At 33.5% G+C, this 19227-nt stretch overlaps 1 protein-coding gene and 1 pseudogene across 3 annotated transcripts in view; one reads left to right on the forward strand and one right to left on the reverse strand.

The window, feature by feature from the left end:
- The first annotated feature begins 5437 nt into the window (after positions 1-5437).
- On the forward strand, positions 5438-8870 carry LOC134721242 (uncharacterized; annotated as a pseudogene).
- A 4540-nt stretch (positions 8871-13410) lies between these two features.
- LOC134721243 (putative uncharacterized protein DDB_G0282133) overlaps positions 13411-19227 on the reverse strand; it is a 67476-nt gene continuing 61659 nt past the window's right edge. For 2 of the 3 annotated variants that reach the window (XM_063584068.1, XM_063584069.1), the window contains exons 7-8: positions 16625-16797; positions 13411-14797 (exon numbers count right to left, since the gene is read on the reverse strand). In XM_063584068.1, coding sequence (XP_063440138.1) covers positions 13492-14797; positions 16625-16797 — 1479 coding nt within the window. In that variant the 3' untranslated portion in view covers positions 13411-13491. The remainder of the gene's footprint in view (positions 14798-16624; positions 16798-19227) is intronic. The other variant, XM_063584070.1, reaches the window with a different exon arrangement.

Consider the following 19227-nt stretch of genomic DNA (forward strand, 5'->3'; position numbering starts at 1 on the left):
GATATGCTGAATATTAACATGTATTTAGATTCTTGATCATGGGCCCTGTTTTCAAGTTGCTCCAAATTGGGGTCCAAAATATATTTTTTTTTTAAATTTCAACAAAAAAGGAATATATGGTGTTCTTTGATATGTTCAATCTATCTGTGTATTTAGATTTTAAGTTTTGGTCCCGTTTACAAATTGGTCTACATTAAGGTCGAAAGGGTCCAAAATTTAATTTTGTTTGATTTAAACAAAAATTGAGTCATTTGGGTTCTTTGACATGCTGAATCTAAACATGTATTTAAATTTTTTATTATGGGCCCAGTTTTCAAGTTGGTCCAAATTGGGGTCCAAAACTAAACTTTATTTGATTTCAACAAAATTTGATGTATGGGATTCTTTGCTATGCTATATCTAACCATGTATTTAGATTTTTGATTGTTGGGCCCTGTTATCTAATTGGTACACATTGAGGTCAAAATGGTCCAAAATTAAATTTTGTTAAATTTCATCAAAAATTGAATTCTTGGGATTCTTTGATATGCTGAATCAATCCATGGCCATGTATTGAGATTTTGGATATAGGACTATAATAGGTAAAAAAAATAATTTTAAAGTTCATTAGACCACATTCATTCTGTGTCAGAAACCTATGCTGTGTCAACTATTTAATCACAATCCAAATTCAGAGCTGTATCAAGCTTGAAAGTTGTGTCCATACTTGCCCCAACTGTTCAGGGTTCGACTTCTGTGGTCGTATATTAAGCTGCGCCCTGTGGATCATCTGGTTTAATATACAGAGATGGAATGTAAACGACAATAAGACAGCTTCACCTAATTATTATTTATAGATAAATAAAAGTATCAATGTGAAAATAAGAAGATGTGGTATGATTGCCAATGATACAAATCTCCACAAGAGACGAAATGACACAGAAATTAACTAGTATAGGTCACCGTACTGTCTTCAACAATGAGCAAGGCCTAATTTTAGTTAAGAAATAATTGCGTTAATACCGTTTAATCAACCAGTCCACACTAATAAACAGCTTTTCTATAAAATCATAACAGTTAAGTTATATAAAACTTATATCCATAGACTAGACAGGTAAATACTATTAAAAAAAAGCACAAATTGTTTTATCGAATTTTGCTATAGTCTAAAATAAGGACAACATATCGACAAAACGTCAAAAATATGCGTGTCAGACGAAACAGACTATACGCATAATCACTTTAGCAGGGGTGTTTGTGTTCTTCAAAACAGTGTTATATCCACGAAAATTCGAATGAGTGATATGCTTTATATATAAAGTATTACAATATTACTGAATATGCGTTCCTGTAACGACCAACGCTATTTTTTGCCAAAAACAAATAGTGTTCATCATGGTCAGATTTTGGAAGATGTTAAGTTATCAAAATCTATAGGTTTTAAAATATAAGATTATATGATATTTCGTTTGTGTAAATACGGCTCACATAAGTGCATACATAGCACGGCTGGTAATCTACACACGCAGAACATTTGGTTCTGCAATGAAAACCGTGAGAGGATTTTCCAGTTGTGCTTGAGTGGAGTTATTGTCACCGCTTCAAAAGGTATGCACATTTCTAAATCGCAATTTTCTTATTCGACTGATCAAAATATTGAAAATCGGAGAATGTAATGCTGTGGTGAATACTTTAACGAAGAGATACATGTATCAATTACTGTTGTACGTGGAGTTGAACTCCTACAAAATCAGTTGCCGCACGAGAATTCGCCTAAAAAAAATACATTTAGATTTTGAAATAGTTCTATTAACAGACCTACAAGTTCAAATTTACTTTTTATTCGGTCAATGGGTATGAATGTCGTTTTGGGCGGCGTGGACACTGTCCGGTGTTGATAGACATCTTAATAAATCTAAAAACCTCATATTTTCATTTTGTCATGCGTGAGGGGATCGGTTCTGATTGAGGACATCGTCAATGCGTGAGGGGACTTGAAATCATAATTATCTGTATATACAAGCTATCAATCGTTGAACGTTGCCTTAATATGGTTAGATTGTTTATGAAAAAACAAATTTGTGTGCATAAATAAAAATCATGAGATAGAATTTTTAAATAACAATCAATGACCATGTTTTTTTTTATGAATAAAAGTTTAACCAATAAATTTGAAATATGTGTCCAAATTCGTGGATTTGGGCAAATAATCGGTATAGTTTACTACCACAATTTGATATTAATTAATATTGTAATTTTCATTGTTATTGATAAATGTTATATCAGTATTGCAAATCTAATCCGGAATTCTGTCTATTCTATTTTTGGGATATTGTTTAAAAAATTCATATATTACGTCACTTTGTGTGTTTATGGTTTTGGCTAACTCGGCTGTGAATTTTTATGTGCTTGTTAAGGTAGTTTTATGTATCCGTTTTTATTGTGTAGTTAGTCACCACTTCGATTTTATCATGTATATCTATTATATAGTCATTTTATAAAACATCACTGGTTACAAAATTATGAATTATTCGAAATAACAAGGATGTTCTTATTACAGGCAGAAACCCTAGCCGTATTAGGAACAACTTTTTGGAACTTTTGGTCTTCAATGTACTTGTCTTGGCTTTCAAACTTTTTTCGTCTGAGCGTCACTGGTAAGCCTTGTATGGACGAAAGACGCGTCTGACGTATAAGAGTTTTTTAAACCTGGTACCTTTTGTTAGCTATAATTGGAGTGTTTCTCAGTCCTATATTTTCTATCATTTATTTGTATTGTAGTCCTGTCATGTAATGTTGTCTTTAAATGATATATTAACCATTGCCGTAAAAGCGGGAGGTTTGGCATGCCACAAAACCGGGTTTATCCCACCATTTTTTCTTAAAATGTCCTGTGCCAAGTCAGGAAAATGGTCATTGTTAAATTGTAATTCGTTTCTGTGTGTGTTAAAGTTTATTTTTTTGTTGCTGTTGTGTCGTAGTTTTCCTCTTATATTTGATGTTTTCCCTCAGTGTTAGTTTGTAGTCCGAATTTGTTTTCTCAATCAATTTATGAATTTCGACAACGGTTTACTACTGTTGCCTTTATTGGAGACACATTTGCAATTTATTGGTTAGACTGTTTATTCATATACAGAAAACTTTGTGATGTATTGTATAAATCAAACTATTCAAACAAATATCAAAATTTGTGTTTTCGCGATTAATTTTTTTTAAAATACGCAATACAAGGGGAGTTAACTCTTTTCGTAAAAAATATATACTGGGCTGATATGAAATTTATCAACTTTTATTTGTAGCTAGAAACAAATCTTTGACAAAAATTTTCCTTTTATTGTTCGTAAAACCTATCTTCCCACAATGTATTTCAAAATTCTATCTCATTAATTTTGTTAATGCACACAAATGTGTTTTTATGAACAATCTGACCACATTTAGGCAACTTTCAAAGACTCATAGTTTGGATATAAAATTATGATTTCACGTCCCCTCACGCATTTACGATGTCCTCAATCAGAACCGATCCCCGCACGCATGTCATAATGAAAATATGAGGTTTTTAGATTTATTAAGATGTCTATTAACACCGGACAGCGTACACGCCGCCCAAAACGACATTCATACCCATTGACCGAATAAAAAGTAAATATGAACTTGAGGGTCTGTAATTAGAACCATTTTAGAATTTAAATGTAAATTTTTTAGGCGAATTCTCGTGCGGCAACTGATTTTGTAGGAGTTCAACTCCACGTACAACAGTAATTGATACATGTATCTTTTTGTTCAAGTATTCACCACAGCATAGCATTCTCCGATTTTCAATATTTTGATAAGTCGAATAAGAAAATTGCGATTTAGAAATGTGCATACCTTTCGAAGCGGGGACAATTGCTCCACTCAAGCACAACCGGAAAATCCTCTCACGGTTTTCATTGCAGAACCAAATGTTCTGCGTGTGTAGATTACCAGCCGTGAATAAATGAATTAGTATAACGACATGTGCATCCTTTAATAAGAGTGTGGAAGTGTTTTAAGTTAATGAAATATGACTATTTGATAGAATTCATTATTCTGTAGTAGTCAATATACGCATGTGCAAACAGACTTTATTGGATTAAGAGCATGGGTTTATTCACAAAGCGACTGATGCACGCCTTAATAGAATATAAAATAATGAACGAAAACCAAATTTGTTAAACAGCAACAAATGACAACCACTGCGTTACAGGCTTTGCCTTTAGACAGGCACATACAAAATGTGGCGGTGTTAAAATTGTTATAACCTTCTTCTAACCTGGGACAGTGATGTAACAATACAACATGAGAACAAAATTTAAAAATCAATTGAAAGAGATTTAACTTATCAAATGGATACAAATAGAAATACATCTAACAAAACACAAATAGAAAAATTTGTAAGGGTTCCGCGGAACCCAGTGTCTCGCCTACTTTTGCTGTAAATCGCAGGCTCAACAAAATTTGAGGAAAAAAATCAATTAAAATATTCCTCTTGATACTATCTTTTGATTGTAAGAAGCTTCTGTCCAAGTTTGGTAAAAATCTAGGATAGTTAATGAATCTAATAAATGTTTTGAAAACTTTAACTGCAGACTGTATGTAATGTTAACTGTAAGAAAAGCTAAGTCCATTAAAAAGTAAAATATGGAAAAAATGGATTTATTTTTTTACAAAATTTACTTCTGGAACTATCTTATGATCATAAATAAGCTTCTGTCCAAGTTTGGTACAAACCCAGGATAGTAAAAGAAAGTTATTAAAATTTTAAAAACTTTAACCACAGATTGAATGCAATGTTTCCCCGCAGAAAAAAACTAAGTCCATTTATAAGTAAAATACGGAATAAATGGAATTTTATTTTTACAAAATTTACTTCTGGATACTATCTTGTGATCATAAACAAGCTTCTGTCCAAGTTTAATAGCAATCCAGTATAGTTTAAGAAAGTAATTAAAATTTCAAAAACTTTAACCACAGAGTGAATATTTGTGGACGCCGCCGCCGACGACGACGGAAAGTAGGATCGCTTAGTCTCGCTTTTTCGACTAAAGTTGAAGGCTCGACAAAAATGGAAATGGTACCAACAAAGACCAACAACACAAAACATACCTGTCACAGTGATTGTTTATATATAATTCGAATATGCCATATTTCCGAATTATACCACTATTGAAACTACTTTAACAAATTATGAAGCAGTATAGATCAGGTACTAAAGATATATAAGCAATGTATGAATAATCGTGTACGATAAAGAGATCAATATTTTAATTAGATTGGAAAAAAAACATATGGTAGGAGGACAGACCAGAATTTTGAAAACCCCTTTCTGGTTCTTCAAGTTCTACACATGTACACGCGTATTAAATAAACCTGTAAAAAATATAATATTAACATTCAAATTGCTAATCAATAGATGGCGCTCGAGTCGTTTCTGCATATTTTACAGTTACACGTCATTAGTAATGATTGGCACTTCAATATATCTTCAAAGATAAATTGTATCCTAATTAGGTAAGTAATCTTTGCTTTGTTTGCGTAATATATTCTAATACACTCTATTTATCAATTATATGCTATCTAATTATAACTGCATTTAATTCAATGGCAAGTTAAAGTTATTTTTTAAGAAACCGAAATCGAAAGTAGAAAAGTGTTGGCTTTTAAAAAAGCTTGATAGACCTCAGTAAAATATGATAAACATGGAATAAAAGACAAGTTACATTTTGGGATTTACTTGGCCTATAAAATGAACAAAGTATCTAACTTTTGACTTGATTTCATGACTATTCATATCGTTTATGCACCAGTTATATATTATTTCTATGATTGTACAAGTCAAATAGTAAAGATTTGCAAACTAGTTACTTTGACTCTTCTGAGTTTCATGTTATTTTATTTCGGTCTCACTCATGAAAAGGGTATATTTCAAATCAAAATAGCATACGGTGTATATATCTCCCAATTGATACGATATTCCCGCGCTTGTGTGTCATATCATGATTTCTTTGATAGAGGGTTGCAACTCATAAGGAAGATATTAAACCAAGAGTTCCAAATGGTGAAGTTGAAATCCTCCCTTCGCAAATTTTACGGACGCCATCACGAGTTGGTTGACCGTTATGGAATATCCGTTTCACAGATAATATCGGATATGTTTCATATGTCATAACTACAATCCCCTTCCCTTTTCGTGAATGTGACCTACCGAATTAGACTTTTTAACGCCGGGTTTGTAATAACATGAGCAACACGACGGGTGCCATATGTGGAGTAGGTTCTGCTTACCCTTCCGCAGCACCTGAGATCACCCCCAGTTTTTGGTGGATTTCGTGTTGCTCAGTCTTTAGTTTTCTATGTTGTTTCTGTGTTCTATTATTTGTCTCTTTGTATTTTTCGTTTTTAGCCATGGCGTTGTCAGTTTATTTTCGATTTATGAGTTTGACTGTTCCTCTGGTATCTTTCGTCCCTCTTTTATAAAACGTATACACTCAACATTTAATTCTGAAAATCGGAGATAGGTCAGCATATTGATTTTAGGGATTCATTTTACGGCATATACATTGAGACAACGGAAGTCTTCGTTTATTAACTAAAATTTGACTTAATAGGTGGTCTCATCTGAATTTGTTTTCATCAAAGTTGACATATACTGTACAGTAGCCACCTTTGATTGATGTCTTACTTTCTTATTGTGCACATATATTGGATCATCAAGCAAATTCATTGTACGTGCACACATTTTTATTTATTCTTTATGCGATTTGAGGACATAAGATGGATTTTGTAAAACAAATTTGACAAAAACACAATGTAACAGCGATCAAACCAACGAAGGAACATTGTTTAAGCTGTTTTAGCACAGTAATCAAATGAAATATTTTGCTACAACAAAGAAAAACAGAATAAGTCTATGGTGATTGCCTACAGCGACAACCACCGCATGATGTTTGGTCATTACCTACAGTGACTGCACTGTGACGGCTGGTTATTGGCTGAAGGATAATTTAAGAAATAGCCGTTTATAATAATTGTATTGACAAGACTAATGTCTTTAGTGCATAAATATCCTTTTTAACCTTCTAGTTTCATTTTATATAGGTTCTTGAGTTCTTTTATTTTAGGTGTTTTACATGGCGACCAACGAAAAGATTGGAGATGACCTCAATGCGTGGCGGTATCCTGTCTTTACAGTAGGCCCAGGTGAAGATGATCTCCAGCGACGAATTTTACAAGATAGATATATTAAAGACATGAATATAAATGATTCTAAGTGGGATGCCCATAGCTCTGCAGCCGATTCCGTTCTTGGTACAGTATTGGACGGAATAAAAAAGTATGCTAGGGAGGAATTTAAAGGGCTAATTATTCATGGCAATGTAAGACAAGGAAGTGCAAGAGAAGGACTGAGAGTAAATGATGCCCTTGAGTTTGACTGTTTAGTTAAATTTGAAATAGAAGGCATGCAAGTGACAGAATGTCCGGTCTATGAATATTCTGGGGAGGAAATGGTCGAGCTAATAAAATTACGCGTTGAAAACCCAGAATATTTGCTTAGAAACTATCCATGGTTGAACTACAATGGTATTTTTACAAAAGAAGGCGTTTATGCTACAACTTACTATATCAATACAAAAAAATTACAAGAAAAGGTTTTTGAAATCATTACTGGACAAAACTCGAGAGCAAATATGTGAGCAGTTACCATGCGATGGTAGGGAAATCTATACATTTCGTCGGTCTGTTAGTCCACCAACGTTCCAGATACGTATAAGTTTGGACAGAGACATATCACACGTTGGCAACCTGTACAGCAATGTCGTGTTGGAAGGTCTAAATCAATCGTTCCAGGCAAATTATGGACATTTGCCAACGCTGGATATTGATTTTGTTCCTGCATTGGAGTTACGTAAGGATTATGTTCCCAATCCGTATACACTAAATCAGGTCTCTTGTGCCGAAACGGAAATGACATGTACAGTCTATGCTGTGATGAAATGGGCACGCAGATTAGATGAATCTGAACGGACAGATGATCATGAGTATCTCTGGCGGGAATCTACATGTGGATATGAAAAACTTATCAATGACGTTGGACGCAGGAATCCAAGTCAACGTTACTTGATGACAGCATGTCGTATCGTTAAATCTTATGTCGCTTGGATGAAATCAAATCGTCCTAGCACAAACCAATTACATCGTGTTGCTGTTTCGTACTACTTGAAAAACATATGTTTTCATTGTATTGTTCTACTGACTGTACCAAGCAAAACCAAGTCACTGTCCGGAGTAAAAGAGGCGCTTGGATATTTTCTGCAATTTCTTAAATTGTGCATTGAAAATCGCACTCTTTCCCATTTTTTCTATGGAAATCCGTGGGTTATTGAAATGTTCCCGAATTGTACTTTTGGTTGTTACAAGTCGAAAAAGAATCTATATAGCAGATTAAGTACGGATACATTTGTTCAAGCTGAGAGCGCTTTTCGAAACATGCTTCAGGATTTAAGAGGAATGTATAAAGAGTTTGACACATTGGATGCTGATCGTGTTGGGCCATTCAAAGAATTACTAGGTATGAGCCATACGTATCGAGTGCCGCAGAAAACGTTTTGTTCAATGCCTTGTTCATTGTCTGTAGTACTAGTTTTGTGCGTTATTGTTGTTGGTATAATAGTAGCCGTAGTAACAAATACCATAAATAAATAGATCCTGAATGTAGTTGGATTGGGAAACAAGTTTTGCAACTTATATGTATTGTGACATTAACATAGCATTGCGTTCTAACTTTTTAGAACTGAGGGGGCCATACCCATGACAGACAAACTCATGATTGTGTTTTATGCATAAATTTATAATTGAAATTTTAAAAAATGTTCTTTTATACTGTATTGTATTTCATTGTATTGCATTGTATTTAAAATGGACTATATATTTGTTTGTTTGTATTGCTTGACCCTTATGGGTGAAATTTTGCAATAAGTTTATTATTAATCCCTTTCCACTTTGCGGGTGCGAGTGCTGCCTTGTAGCAGCATTAGCCTGCTCGTTTTCGAAATCTACAAGGGTGTCTGTATTAACGTGCAAGAGATATGTCTCTCTCTAAGTCTTCGCAATAGTAGGTTGTGAAGTGGCTACACATTAAATGCATTTATTACCTTTTGTGATCTCTTTCAACATTTTTTCATTTATCAATCAGTTCAAATAATTACATATATTTTTTTTTAATTTATTTATTTGCTTTGCAGGTGATAAATAAGATTTTCTGTGATTAAACGTCTCAGTGAACACGCCTCATACTACCAAGTATATAAAGATAAAATTACAAGTTTCTCGTTGTTTTTTTGTTCCTGTTTTTAGAATAAGTGTAGGCTAAAATAATATACGAAGCGTGGGCGAAGATTCGGGAAGAAAACAAGTTTTTATTTTTTTTAAATTTTAAATATGTTTTTGAGTTAAAAAAAAAGAAAGATGGGATATATATGGAAAAAGTAAAATAACAAACATACAGAACTTCAAGGATTTTTCAAATTCAAATAGCAAAATCAAAAGCTCAAACAAATCATACCCATGAATACACAACTGTCATATTCCGGACTTGGTATGGAAATTTTGTTATGAAGAATGTATATGACATTAAGACAGCAATGCAACAACTAAAACTTACCAAAAAGTACAACAATCATGTTCTGCAAAGACGTCTAAGATCCGTCCAACATATAACCTTTTTCATATAGACATTGTGGAGCGTTAACAAACAATAAATGATAAGGGGACGACCATTTGATATTCTGGGGGGGGGGCTGGAGGATTTTGAAAATAAATAACTCAGCCTTGATAATTTCAAAAATAAATGGTTTGTTCTTTGGTAGTTTGAAAATAAATTACCTGACTTGGAATGTATGGAAAATAAATAACTCAGCAGGTCTTTAGCTTCTTAATTGGGCCTTCAGCGGTTCTAAAACCCTTCAAAAAAAATTTTTGCCTCGCTTCGCTCGGCGAAATATGTTTGACAATACTTTGAAAAAGGCTACGTAGAACCAAACTTAAATACTATGTACATTGTATGTATGCAATACATGTATATTGGTTGGGTATATCAAGGAAATTATATATTTAAATATACAATTCCTTGGATATATAAATGATTCTTTTTCGAAAGAAAAATATAATATACTTAATCTAATTATACCAATTGTCTTTTATAATATATTATGTATTTGTGTTTCGTTTGTTCTGTCTCGTTATATGTATTATCTTAATATGTTTGTACATATTGTCCTTTTGTACACAAGTTTGTGTCTGAGGTTATGAATAAAATCTTGAATCTTAAAATTTTTGCAGGGGATAATGATTAATTTTGATTAAATGATACGCAATAACTTGACTGTACATGTATTATTCATAATTAACAAATATTTTTAAAATTGTATGTTTTCGAATATCATAAATATAGTTGGAAAATGAATAATCAGTCCCTTGCTTTAATGAAAATGAAAAATCTTGCTTCAATAGTGAAGAAAATGAATAATCTGTCCTCTCAGTTTACAAAAATAAATAACCGATCAAAAACAAATCCTCCTGCCCCCCCCCCAGAATATCAAATGGTCGTCCCCGAAGTATATTCGTGTGACTGTTATTTACGAAAATCTCTAGTTCAATTATTGAATTTTCTACCTTACCAATTTGTTTTTAAATTCATAAAAATCAACATCTTTCTTTATGACGATTATTTTTCAAATTCTTGTATTTTCTATTTAACATATTCATCCACAGGTTTTCTAAAGACTGTGGTATAAGTTTTTCGAGATTTTGGATTGGTTGCTAGGCATCAAATATAAACAAAGATTCATCCAGAAGTTTTAAAAACAAATCTATACTATTAAATGAGAAGACCTCATTTTGGGTGTCGCTTCTCTTCTTTCCACAATAAATTAATCATCATGCCTCTGCGTCCTATGGGTACAGTGCTTAATCGCATTTGTCATCCATTCATATGATTATTCAGATTGAGTTATTTTGGGTGAAAAACGAGCAAAAAGACGTCCTGTTTCCGTCATTGGGCGAAATTTTAAGTCAGATTAGACTTCCGGTTTGCGTTTTTCTGTATACTTGAAACATACATTATTACTACGAATACAGTGTATTTTCTGTCTTATATCCGTCAATAGACGAAATTTAAGTCAGATTATACCTCCAGTTTGCGTTTTTTTTTTTTTTTACTTTGAAACAAATACATATACCACGAATAAAGTGTATTTTCTGATTATCATTTTCAAGTTTACTATCTACGGCAGTCACAAGGTTAATTTAATAGAGAGGGTGAAGATCGAAATTTCAGGATTGACCATTTCGGGATCCGGGATTTTTTTTTCGAATTTCGGGATGACGAGATATTTAATTTGTATAATAAATTCAGAACCTCGGAATTTCATGTTTTTAAGCCCGGGATATTGGGATCAGGGCCCCTCCGCAGTGGCGGATCCAGACATTTTCATACGCAGGGGCCCGCTCCGGTCATGCTTCAGTGATTCCCTATATAAGCAACCAACTATTTTCCAGAAAAGTGGGGGGGGGGGGCAAATCTGCCTCTGCCCCGACCCCCCCTTTTAATGAATGTTCATAATATACAGATAAGCGCTAAAATTATGCATGTGTCATTAAAATTAATAGAGAATAAACAAACAAACAAAAAGATTTTTTTGTGGAAAAAGGAAGAGCCGGGCTAGAAAAACAATTATCCTGTCCCAAATTACCTATGACTTTTGATACATTTTCTGAAATTCTCAAGTCACTAAATGTTTTACAAAAAGAAGAAGATGTGGTATGAATGCCAATGAGACAGCTCTTCACAAGAGACCAAAATGACACCGAAATTGATATTTTAAGGTCACCTAACGGCCTTCAACAATAAGCAAAAGCCGATACTGCATAGTCTGATATAAAAGGCCCCGAAATGATAATGTAAAACAATTCAAATGAGAAAACTAACAGCCTTATTTAGGTACAAAAATTTAACGAAAAACAATTATCACTGAACCACTGAATTACAGGCTCCTGACTGAAATGTTCATAATACATGTATGTTCATAATGAAATTAATAGAAAACAAAAAGTGGGAATTTTGGAAATAAAGGAGGAGGGTTAAAAAAAACATTTTCCTGTCCCCAAGTACCTATGACTTTTGATACTCTTCCTGAAATTCTCAAGTCATTAAATCTTTTACAAAATTCTTCCTACAACACTTTACATCCTTTCAAATACGCTCTGAATGCCCGCGATTTCGCGGGTGTGTTCTAGTTATATTAAAGCGACAAACGATCAACAACCACAATCCCGACCTGTGATTCACGAATGTCACCTACCGAATAAGAGTTCGTATAACTGAATTATTAGAGAAGTAACATGAATGCCACATGTGGAGCAGGATGTACTTACCCTTCCGGAACACCCGAGATTATCCCCGTTTTTTGATGGGGTTCGTATTTATCAGTCTTCAGTTTTTTATGTTGTGTTTTGTTTATCGTCTGGTTTTTTCCCGTTTTGACCATGGCGATGTCAGTCTTTATTCAACTTATGGGTGTGTGTTTACCCTTGGTATCGTTCGATTCTATTCTGTCATAAAAGAGTCTGCTTCGACTGCATACTTCACAGTATATGTTTTACGCAGCTTTAAATCAAATAAGATGGCATCTCAATTTTACCAAATAAATATTCACATCGGACATGTAATTTTTCGACATGTTACCTAAATTTGAATATACAAAATATATAGTTATATTCATTTTCTTTTGTGTACTATTTTTTTCTCCTATTTTTTTGCTACTTTCTTGGAATAATGAATTAATTGGCAGTTCTCATGAGCGCAGATCAGAGCCTCGTTTATTTGGTTACGTAGAACAAATTTTAATATAAATATAAGAAGATGTGGTGAGTGACAATTATGTATCTAAGTGCGGCCTTCAATCATCACGGAGCATTGGCTCACACCAAGAATCAAGGGCCCTAAAAAAATACTAAGGTAAAATTCCATTCAAACAGGAAAACGAACGCTCTAATGAAACTAGAAACGAGAACCACTTATGAACTGCATCAACAGACGACAACCGCTGAACATCAGGTTTCTGATTTAGGACAGGTGCAAACAAATGCAGCAGATTTAAACGTTTAAATAGGTACCAACCTTCACCCTAACCTTAAACATATATGTATGTTCTAGTACATGTGATGGAAAACCAAAAGATGTTGTTCACATCCCCACATACACAATGCGCATTAGGTACTAGTTAGATTTGTACCTACAATTCAATTATTTTTTTTGGAAAAAAAGGGGGGTTCTTGTTGACAGTTGTTTTTGTGTTTTCTTTTTTGTAACTCCTTTTTACTGAGGTTGTACAGAATGTTTAAAACAATGATTATGTTTTCACTAAATATATCTTATTAACTAACTATAAAGATTTAACAATTTAAGCACATATTATTTTCATCTTTCAGTAACTACACTGCTGTTTTTGGTCGTCGAACTAACACTTTACTATTTTTCTGGGATTTCTTTTTGAATCTATGTTTGTCAGCTTCTGTCAATGAGTCTCTTCTCTGAGAGTAAAAAGATTTGCTAGGAAATGAAGAGTTTCTGCTCCTCGGTCGTTGCACTTTCGCTGTTGTTGGACGAACCGGTTGTTGTGCATCAATTCCAAGTTTATCGAATTCCTGAAACATGTCTATGGATACCGGGGTATCAGAACGAGGTCGATAGTCTTTTGGTTTGTTACTAGCTTGACCACGACTATACGTACTATTACATGATTTAGGTCTGCCTAGAACAATATTATTTGCATTAACTAGTTTAGCGTTGTGTTTTGTTTGACAACTTTTACAATATTTAGGATTTGGGGTCTTTGGCACAGGAATTTTATCGTCTAATCGGGATTGACGCATGCGTTGTTCATATTTTGTGTCCGCACAAGATTTCACACAAAACTGCTGCCGACAAAGCTCACATATTTCAGATTGCACGAACTTTTCTGGACAATCACCAGTACATGCAGGTTGTAAACATTTACCACAACATCGTTTATCACGAGGAACTTTTGCACTCATTGCCCTCTTGGAATATCGTTTATTGATTTGTGCAGAACGTTTTTGTTCCCAGTCCTCCGTTTCCATCTGAAGACGTTCTAACTCAACCATTCTGTCAAGAATGTCATCGACCCCTTTTTCGCGTGACCTTTGTCGAGTTTGATCTCGCCAATTCCATTTTAAACGAGCAATCTGCCGCATATCTAATTCACGAAACGATTCAGGTAACGGATTGGAAAACGGATAATATGGATAACTTACATTGTCTGCATCAAAATCGAATTTTCTCCAGCCCTTTGCAGAATCGGGCAACAATAATGAATCCAGTTTCTCCGGTCTTAAATACAGCTCCGGAGCTAATCGATTTTCATCTACTTCAGGTTCAAAATCACTATCGTCTTCGTCATCACTACTGCTTGTGTCGTCTGTCGGGTTGCTTTCAATTCCACTCGTACTTACGTCGTCGTCTTTAGTGTCCTTAGTTTTCGATGAACTCTCATCGCCATTTTGATTATAGGTTGCTGCAATTTCTCCATACGAAGACGTAGTCAATGTATCATTTAGTAAATGCGACAAAACACGTGGGTTTAGGGAATCAAAATTACCCGGTCTGACGTCAGTAGGGGTATCTGATCGTTTAGGCTGTGCTCTATTTCTAAACGCAGATGGAGGAACGGATTTTGGTCTTGATCTTGCAGAACATCTGGTCGGCGGAGAAGAATGACTGAAAAAGTACAATCGAAAGTTATTTAATATTATAATTATGCTAAAACATTTCTGAGTTTCACGATAGAGGTGATCATAAAATTCGTTGCCATGTTTTTATTTTATATTACCAATTCAAATTAAACTGTAGTGCAAATGTCATCATTGAAACAGAACTCATTTTTCAGTAGTACATTTTTTTTGAAAATATAGGTCTCTTGCAATAATAATATAAATAACAGAACGCATTCGTGTTATCTGAAGATACAATATACCCGATATAATTTGTACAAAAACAAACAGTGTTCCTTGGTGCTAGTCTTAGGATGTCATGATGTGCAACCAAATAATTGTTTTAATGAAGCCACCGTGGCCGTGTAAACCCACTTCCTATATCGGTGCATATAGTCCGATGGTATTGCACAAACAAAACATTAACTTACAAATGTACTAATAACGGCAAAGAGTCTAATAATTTAATTAATCTGCGAAAAATAAATACATTTTGTTAAGAAATACTTAAAATATGTATTTCGCATCCTCTATACAGACAATCGGTTATATAATGAGAATATCATTGATTCATGGGCACACGAGTCTACATTTTTCGGGTTTTATTCTTCAGTGTTTTCTTTTTTGAGTTGATACCGTTTTAATGTTGAAAAACCTGTTAGCCACAACTATTGTTAAGAAAACCTTTCGGAGCCATTGTACCTTTAAACTTTTCGAATACCAACGAGGTTGATGCTGTGAAAATGTGTTTTATTAATGTATCAGTACACAAATCTTGAATTTGTAATATTAATTTTTTGGTTGTTAATCTAGAAACACGTCATGAACACTTCAACTATAAGCCCACTATGTACAAGTATACTTTATCATAATTAACTAATAAAAGGTATTTAGTATCTGATAATTCACTTCACTAGTTTGACGACAATTAGCCATCTGGGACTATTATGGTAATTATGACATAGATATAGATTTATCGATTGCATTTTCTATAGCATAGGCTACTTCCATATTGTATATTACATTACATATATCATTGTATATGATAGTGTTGAAAATGAGAATGGAATTAAAATTGAATGACCAATGCAATGCAACAATGATGCACAGATATTAAAACATTTAATATTTTATTTTAGCAATACTACACATATATAGTCAATATTTACTGAACTTGTTAAGCATCGAGCATTCAGTTACCGGCTTATCATTTGTATAATGTACTTGGTACCTCAATCTTTTCAAGATCGATCTTTAATTAAATGCCGCCCATAAATTTGAATTCCATCAACTATGGGACAAATGCAACTTATTCGTTATCCCTTCCTGATGTATGTTTTAATTCATTAGTGTTCCTCTCTCATCCTGAACATACATGAAATGTTTGCCGCTGGAATTTAAGCAACTTGCAATAAATCAATTTCAATGTTCTCTAGTTACTGTATGGAATGCGTTATGCAAAATGTCGGTCGTACATGTTTGTTTTTTTTAAATTATGCCTATGATGTGGTCAGATATGTTGTAAAACTTCAATCTCTCTATACCTTTTATCTTTTGTAATGCACTTGAAGTAATGCATCATATTTTATACTGGCAAATCACAATTGAAGCTGTGAAAGGCAACTCATGTATTCTTATTCATGATATTAAATATCCACGTCTGACAGTTGTTTACTGCATGTCAAATATTCAAGCATCCTGGATATGCATTTGCAATTATATATCATTCAATCAATCGGAATAATAAATTTCTGAATTATCATATCATATTAATATTTTTCGAATGTTTTAAGCATTTGAAATGAGGAGAAACAAAAAAACAACGTTTTCTTACCTGTCGTTTTGGCAGTTAATTGGTTTGCACCTCAGGTACGAAGTTTCTAACTCCTGTGAATTTAAAGGTGGCCACTCTTTCGGTTTGAAAGCACGTAAACTAGCAGCCAGCTGACTTCTGTATAATTGTGTAGCATTTTCCAATGGCGTTGGATTAGGTTGTTGGTATAATTTCTACAAAAGTAAAAATATGAGACTGTTCTATCAATGATGTCGAGCAATGTTATCAAAATTGTTGAAAAAGATATATGAACAATATAGGAATCAAATATCCATAATATACCTACTGGAACAAAACAGAAATATATTAAAGTAAGCAATCATAATTTCCTAGATGAATTATTAATAAAGCAATGACATTCCAACTATATACAATAATAAACGCAGTCATTCAAATCAACGTAGACTTGTTTGAATTTCTGGATTATGATTTGATCATAATCCGTTACCATGGAAATTGCTGAACAGATGATGATCTATAAAAGGAATAAACCTTTTTGTAATCAATAATTATCTCTGAAGCACCTGTCAAAGGAACTAAAATATACATGTTTATCGTGACAACCTGACATAATTGTCAGTTTCGCTTCCGTTTACAAAGTGTTTCTTTTGATAATATAATTATTGGTTGTTAACAAGAACATTAGTTATAATTAAAAAAGAGATTTTTTATTATCTCTGAACAACATTTATCTAGTTCTGCTTTGTCAACAGTGAAATTGCTTTCTCGCATGTCTTGGCTCTAACATACTAAATTGATGCAATTTTGTTTTTCTACTTCTTTTAAGGTTATGTTAACGACTCAATCACTTTGTTTACTACATAAAGCACATGTTTTATGTAATATATTTTCTTCGTAATGGAAATGTATTACTTTTTGGAGTCTAAATCTATTTTAACACACATTGCTAGTATTTATGGAATAGCATCACACATTAAGAACGTCCTAACGATAGGTTAGTGTTGTTTTATTATAAATTTGATGACGTCAAACAAGCTATTCATGTCCTTTCCACGTACGAATGTTGTCTACCATAATAATTAAGAGTAGCATTTAAAAAATACACCGATGCAAATAAGGAAAACAAGTATACCACATCTTACTTACATATTAATACTATTGCGACTATGTTCGTCAAAATGCGTTGGTCTTTGACATTTACATGTATGTACGCTGTATTGCGGCGTCGGCGTCGGGGTAAAGAACAATTGCTAAACTTATGATCATGTCTTTTTATCTTTTAAGGAACTGACAGGGGTATACACGAAACTGGGCAAAAGCAAGATCAAATATCATCGATATCACGAAAACACATAGTAAATTAAAGATTTGAAATAAGAAAACTTTTTTTGTAAACTGCTGCAAATGTAAATGCAAAAATATACAAAAAAATGACGAAAATCTCAATAGGAAGACATAAAGCATCGGGCGATTTCAGTGCGGCTGATTTCTCCTTGTCGTTTGTCTTTAAGTTATTATTGTTTTGATAAATATGAGACATTTTACTATTTTTTTTCTAACGTTGTAAATACTTTTCTAGGACATGAATTACATGTTACACTTACATTTTTTAGTAGTACTGATTTCAGTACGCTTTTTACGATACACGCTCGAAACCTGACGGCTCAGGAGCCAAATATACATTGAAAAAAGTAAGAGCACTTCGAACAATAAGGTCTAAACACAACAGCACGAATCGTCTTTATGAGTTTCTTGTATTCCGATGAAGATATTATACAGATATTATACAGTGTCTTTAACCTATCTACCATATTTCAATTCATCATTGTATTGATATCACTTCAGACAAAACAGCATGGACACTTTACGTCCTTGATTTAACTCTATAACTGACACGTATAATGCAAATACTGTAATAGATATTTTAGTTGGAAACGGATCACATCGAACATTTACATAACATGAACATATTTACAAAATTACATCAGGGCATTGGATATTATCTCTTCACACTGCACACATTACAATGACGGTAGTCTAAATAAAGACTATTATCCTAGCCATGATTTAAATCCATGAATTGTTCAAATCTCAATGGGGGAATTTAGATGGGATAAACCTTTTATGATGAAGCAAATATTGCGGCTACAAAATGAGAACACACATATAAAAATACATATTCCAGTTTTTTTTCTCTCAATCGATTGATGAATTTTGAACAGGGGTATACTTCTGTTGCCTGTATTTATCGATATGAAGAAGGGGACCACTTTTGCAAAATCTTTGATCTACCATTGACTCATTCTCCACAGTATGTAAGAACAAGTAAAAATCAAGTATGGGTATTAATGTTTTGCTCCGCCTCGTTCTATATATCAACGCTGTGCTGTAATCCTAAATTTCTTATTCATGTTTTCGGTTTTTATGTATATTAGACCTTTGGTTTTCCCGTTTGGATGGTTTTACACTAGTATTTTTTGGGGCCCTTTATAGCTTGCTGTTCGGTGTGAACCTACGCTCCGTGTTGAAGGCCGTACCTTGACCTAAAATGGTTTACTTTTATAAATTGTTACTTGGATGGAGAGTTGTCTCATTGGCACTCATACCACATCATCCTATATCTATGTTTTTTAAAGTTTTTT

This window comes from Mytilus trossulus, chromosome 6 (assembly GCF_036588685.1).
Source record: "Mytilus trossulus isolate FHL-02 chromosome 6, PNRI_Mtr1.1.1.hap1, whole genome shotgun sequence".
NCBI lineage: Eukaryota > Metazoa > Mollusca > Bivalvia > Mytilida > Mytilidae > Mytilus > Mytilus trossulus.